The sequence below is a fragment of the Apodemus sylvaticus genome, chromosome 5 (assembly GCF_947179515.1).
Source record: "Apodemus sylvaticus chromosome 5, mApoSyl1.1, whole genome shotgun sequence".
In the NCBI taxonomy this organism is placed as follows: domain Eukaryota; kingdom Metazoa; phylum Chordata; class Mammalia; order Rodentia; family Muridae; genus Apodemus; species Apodemus sylvaticus.
The window spans coordinates 55033180-55038015 of record NC_067476.1 but is presented as its reverse complement, the minus strand read 5'-3'; the positions used below and the strand labels follow the sequence as shown (position 1 = coordinate 55038015).

At 54.2% G+C, this 4836-nt stretch overlaps 1 protein-coding gene across 2 annotated transcripts; it reads right to left on the bottom strand.

The window, feature by feature from the left end:
- Window positions 1-360: 360 nt before the first annotated feature.
- On the bottom strand, window positions 361-3382 carry Hoxd8 (homeobox D8). 2 transcript variants are annotated; one of them, XM_052182737.1, is made up of 2 exons: window positions 2163-3382; window positions 361-1777 (listed from the first exon to the last, which is right to left on the bottom strand). In XM_052182737.1, exons 1-2 carry the CDS (start codon window positions 2743-2745, stop codon window positions 1482-1484), a joined length of 879 nt encoding a protein of 292 aa, XP_052038697.1. In that variant the 5' UTR covers window positions 2746-3382; the 3' UTR covers window positions 361-1481. The 2 variants fall into 2 exon arrangements, with proteins under 2 accessions (XP_052038697.1, XP_052038698.1); XM_052182738.1 differs by having other exon boundaries at window positions 361-1774.
- Between the last annotated feature and the right edge of the window lie 1454 nt (window positions 3383-4836).

Sequence of the window (4836 nt, the reverse complement as noted above, 5' to 3'; positions counted from 1 at the left end):
GACTCTGGGTCATCAGGCCTACAACTTGACTTGAATCCTTTTGAAGTTCAAAGCTGTCACAGTATCATGCCAGAATTATTTAATAAAGAAGTGTGGATAGTTAGCCCACTCTAGGAGGCCCCTGTATAGCCAGCCGCCACCACCACTGCTACCTCCACCTCTACTGCCGCTGCCACCACCACCACCACCATTATCATCAAATAGCTTTGGAAGTATATATATATATATATATAACCCACACCTGTTTATCAGATAGAAGGCTAACTAAGTCCCTGCCTTCATGTGAGCCCTGGGCATTGTTTGTGACTGGCCAGGACAGTTTTCTTGGCGCAAAGATAGGAGCACTGTTCTTCATGGAGGTACATCTCTTTATTAAGGAGCTATGCTCTGGAGCAGTTGTTTACACTCAGGGCTCATTTCAAATAGGTGAGGCCATGGTTTTCCTGAAGAACAGCAGAGGACGTACCAACCGACATCTGAGATGAACACAGCAAGCTGGCTTAAAACAGCACAGGAGCAGTGCAAGGCGAATACAATAAATATGGCACCTAGTTGAAAAAAGCAGAAACACAGAGCATAGAGACCTAGAAATCCCAGGCGATTACAAGGGGAGGGGGAGCGCGGGTTCAAAATGAAAGCAAGGCCACTTGCCAGAATGAATAGTTAGTGAAAATGTTGCAATGTTGCAATTAGTTTTCAAGTATTGATTCTCTAGATTATTCAGTGGCCACAATCTGTCTGGCCCACAGAAGCCCACTGAAATGTGGCTTCTGACATTACCCCTAGCCTCTCCCTGGCACACCCTCTCCAAGTGTGAGGAAGCCGCAGCCCGGACAATGCATTGCACTCTTCAATTAATGTGCTTCTCCAATATTTGGCCCAGACTCTTCCCTGACAAACATTTACAAAATGCTCAAAGAAACCTTCTGGAAGCAAGCCAGAAGACACCTGAACCATCGTTACAAAAGCAGAAAGAAAAATATAAATAATACATTTAATCAAATAATAAAGTAAATATTCTGCAGGCATAATTTTAAAAACATTATTAATAAACTTCTTTTAATTTACTCACCATAAAGATTTAAAATGTTCAAGTGCACTTGTTTGATTAATAAAGCATTTTATATTCAATCATCTAGTGCTGATCATTAGGAAGTTTATGTTGTTGAGGCAAACCACCAGCTCAGACGTTAAAAATTACCATTATAAAAATATAGCTACAAGGTCGGTATCAAATTACCCTTCTATAGGACAGCTCAAGGACTGCTTCTAGGCAATACTACAAACTATTTTCTTTAAAAACACCCAAATCCCTTTCAAAGCGCAGAAACCTCAAGAGCAGTGACATTAAGGTAGCTTGAAACACAGGTAAAGTCCTTCCCAAAAAACAAGAGGGGAGAAACGGTTGTGTTCACCAGTATACACGTTGTTATACTGATCACTAGTCTTAATAGTCTGTGGTAAAAATGTAAAGGCAGAGTTTAATTTGCGGGGCCTTCAGCTCGGTCTTCCTCCAGCCCCGAGGCTTCCTTCTTGGCGGCTCCATCCTTCGCCTCCGGCCGGGATGCAGGAAACTTGTCTTTGTTGTTCTCCTTTTTCCATTTCATTCTCCTGTTCTGGAACCAGATTTTTACCTGTCTCTCCGTGAGGGCCAGAGTATGGGAGACCTCGATTCTTCTCTTCCTGGTCAGATAAGGGTTAAAAAGGAATTCCTTTTCCAACTCTAGGGTTTGGAAGCGACTGTAGGTTTGTCTTCCTCTCCGTCTACCAGGAGCTGCTGATTAAAAAAAAACAACAACAACAAAAGGGGAGGAAAATCAACGTTTTTGTTTTTGTTTTTAAACGGTTGATTCTCTGAATGCTGCAGGAGTTTTCTGGACCGGGTATAAGAGCTGAAATACACAGTGGTCTTTAATTCTGATACAGCTATAGGGTGTGCAGGCAAGAGAGGCAGAGACAAGGTCTTCACAATTATTCTGTCCCTATCTTTACACACTTTGTAAAAGTCTGTATTAGTTTATGTACAAGAGCCACATTGGCTACACCAGAAGGAAAAGGAGGGGGAGAGGGAAAGGACAGGGGAGTTTTAAAGCTAGAACGTGAGATGAAAGCAGATTTCTCCCTTTCTCCCCTCCTTAAAAAAAAAAAAAGCGCATCCCAACCTTGTGGTCTCATCCAGGGAAACATTTGAGAAGGAGACGAGCTCTGATTTAAGTGGTCTGGGTCCTCGCCAATATTACCACTGGACGATTTACAGTCAGGATATTGTACCAGCTCGGCCTCTTGCTGGGTCGTAAAAATCGGCTGTCTCTGTAAGTTATCGTATCCGTAAAACTTCGCGGGCTCCCCGTGACAGGCAATCCCGCCGCAGGGGGGAGGCGGCGGCGGAGGCGGAGGGTGCGGAGGAGGAGGTGGGGCGGCCTGGTAGGCAGCGGCCGGGCTGCCCGCGCCGGCGTGGAAGTAGTCCTGGCCGGGCCCCGGGCCGCCCCCTCCGCCGCACCCGGGCGGCGGCGACGGGTGCGGGTGCGCGTGCGCCTGCGGGGGCGCGTGCGGGAAGCCGGCGGCACTGTTGCCATAGAGTTGCAGGGCGGCGGCGTGGCGGCCGCTGACCTCGGGCGCGAAGTGACAGTCGTAGTAAGTGGGATTGATGGCCTCGCCCGCCGCGGCCGCCGCAGCCGCCGCCGCCGCCGCCGCGGCCGCCGCCTTGTACTTGGAGTACAGCGGGTTCACGAAGTACGAGCTCATCGGGGCGGCGGCCGCGGGCGGGCCGGCGGCGCGGAGCCCACCGGTGAGGGGCGCGCCTCGACTGGGCCGCGCTGCCGCGGGGGCCTCTGGGGCGGCTCGCTCGAGCCGCGGGGGCCGCCGGGCCTCGTCGCCCGGCGAGCGCTTCCCCGTCAGGCCGGACCGTCCGGCCGCCGGCCGCTCATGCCCAGCTCCCGCGCCTCCGTCTGGGCCGCGCGGCCTCGCCCGCCCCGGCGCGCCGCCGCCACCGCCGCCCTGCGGGCCTCTCCAGGCGCGCGCCTGCTGGGCCGCAGTAGAACCGCCGACGCCCGGGCGACCTGCCCTGCGGCCTCCAGTTTCCTCTCAGGCACCAAGCGGCCCGAGCGCACCGGGACGAGGAAAAGAGTGCGCGCGGCCCACGGGGGAGACAGACGCTTAGGCTCGGGTTGCCGAGCCCCCGCTCTGCGGGGAGACGAAAAGAAAACACACCCTCTGCCCGGTGCCACCTCTCACCTCAGCCCTCCCCCCGCCGCCCCCTCCCAGCGCTGCCGCCGCCGCCGCCGAGGCTGCCGCCCCGGTGCGCGCCGGCGAGGCATTTTCGCACCCCGCCACTGCGAGGAGAGGGAGCGAGATGGGGGCGAGATAACCGCGCGGAGGGATCCCGGCGGCGGCGAAGCGGCCCCTGCGCCGGACGGGACGCCGCACGCCGGCCCCGGGATGCCTCCGCCAGCCTTAAAGGGGGCCCATAAAGCCGCACTGCCAAGGGCTCGCGGGGGCCCCTGGGTCCGCAGAGAGGGGGCGCGGCCGAGCCTTAGCCTTGGGGCAGGCGGGGAGGTCACTCCCAGGAGGCCGCAGAGCAGACGGTCTCTCCGCTCCTGGAACTGCCCAGCAGAGACTGGCCGAGGCTTTTTTTTTTTTTCTTCTTCATTTCTGACCATGGACGAACGTGCATTTTTTTACTTGGGCCTAGCTAAGTGGTTTTGATTAAAAAGCCACCATCCAGGCTCCCGAATCCTGACCTTATCAAAGCGAATCAAAGTCCTGCTTTTTCCAGCCGAGCAGGCCCTGTGGAAATGAGATGTACATTTACCCTTGACGCACTGCATGCCTGGTTGAGGCTCCCAGGTTAATTGATATTTAATGGAAATCATGTCCATGAATATAGTTTCCATCATTTCACCCTTGATAGACGTCAGCGTTGGCCACAGGGAGGGGGGAGGCGAGAGATGTGGGAAGGGGACATTAGCGTCCCTGAGAGAGCGAAGAGTGGCAGAAACGTTCCCAGTGAGCAGAACGACTCAGGCCGGGGTGGGTGGCATATCCTAGGGCAGGGCGCAGGGCTCCGGGGTCCCAATCCTGGCTCCCAGACTTGGGCGGGCTGTGGCCCCGGGTGGAGCGCGGAGGGGGGCGGGAGGGGCGATGGGGCAGGAGAAATCGAGTTCCCCAGTCGGCTTTCGGACCCGTCCGGTTCCAGGCAGCTGCAGGCAGACCTTCCCTGTCCTGTGCTTAACGACTTTAGCTCACACACCAATCTGAAATAACTGCCAGAGACTGGATGCGGGCCTTAGCATAAACTTGATTTTCCGGAGAGAAATAAAGAGAAGGCTCAGAAATCAAGAGAACACCTGGTTTGTGGGCGTTAAGGAAAAGACGCAGTGTCATCTGCCCAAGTCCAGGATTTGCATTTCGGGAATAGGCAGTGCCCTTATTGTGACACCTGTACAAAGCTGCGTGGCTTTACCCCCAACAACCTCTTCCCCACACACTTTCGTCTCCCCCCTCTCGTTTGAATGTCCAATAAATATATTTATATTCCTCTTCTCCCTCCCCCTCTCATTTGTCTAACCCTTTTCCTCTCCCTCCCTCCTCCTTTAGGTGCTGAACCCTTTACCCTTCGGGCTAATCCCGTGTCTGGAGGACACCAGGTTCTCTGATCTTGAGAACAGACCTAGAAGACACACCCCAGCTCACCAAAGACTCCAGCTTACACTAAATCACACCGTGCTGACTTCCCACGGCCAAATACAAAATGCCTAAAAACCCAGATGGACTCAAAGACGCAGCATTCCTTACGGGGTTGTTCAGCCCATGTGGACAGAATCTCGAGGTCAATCC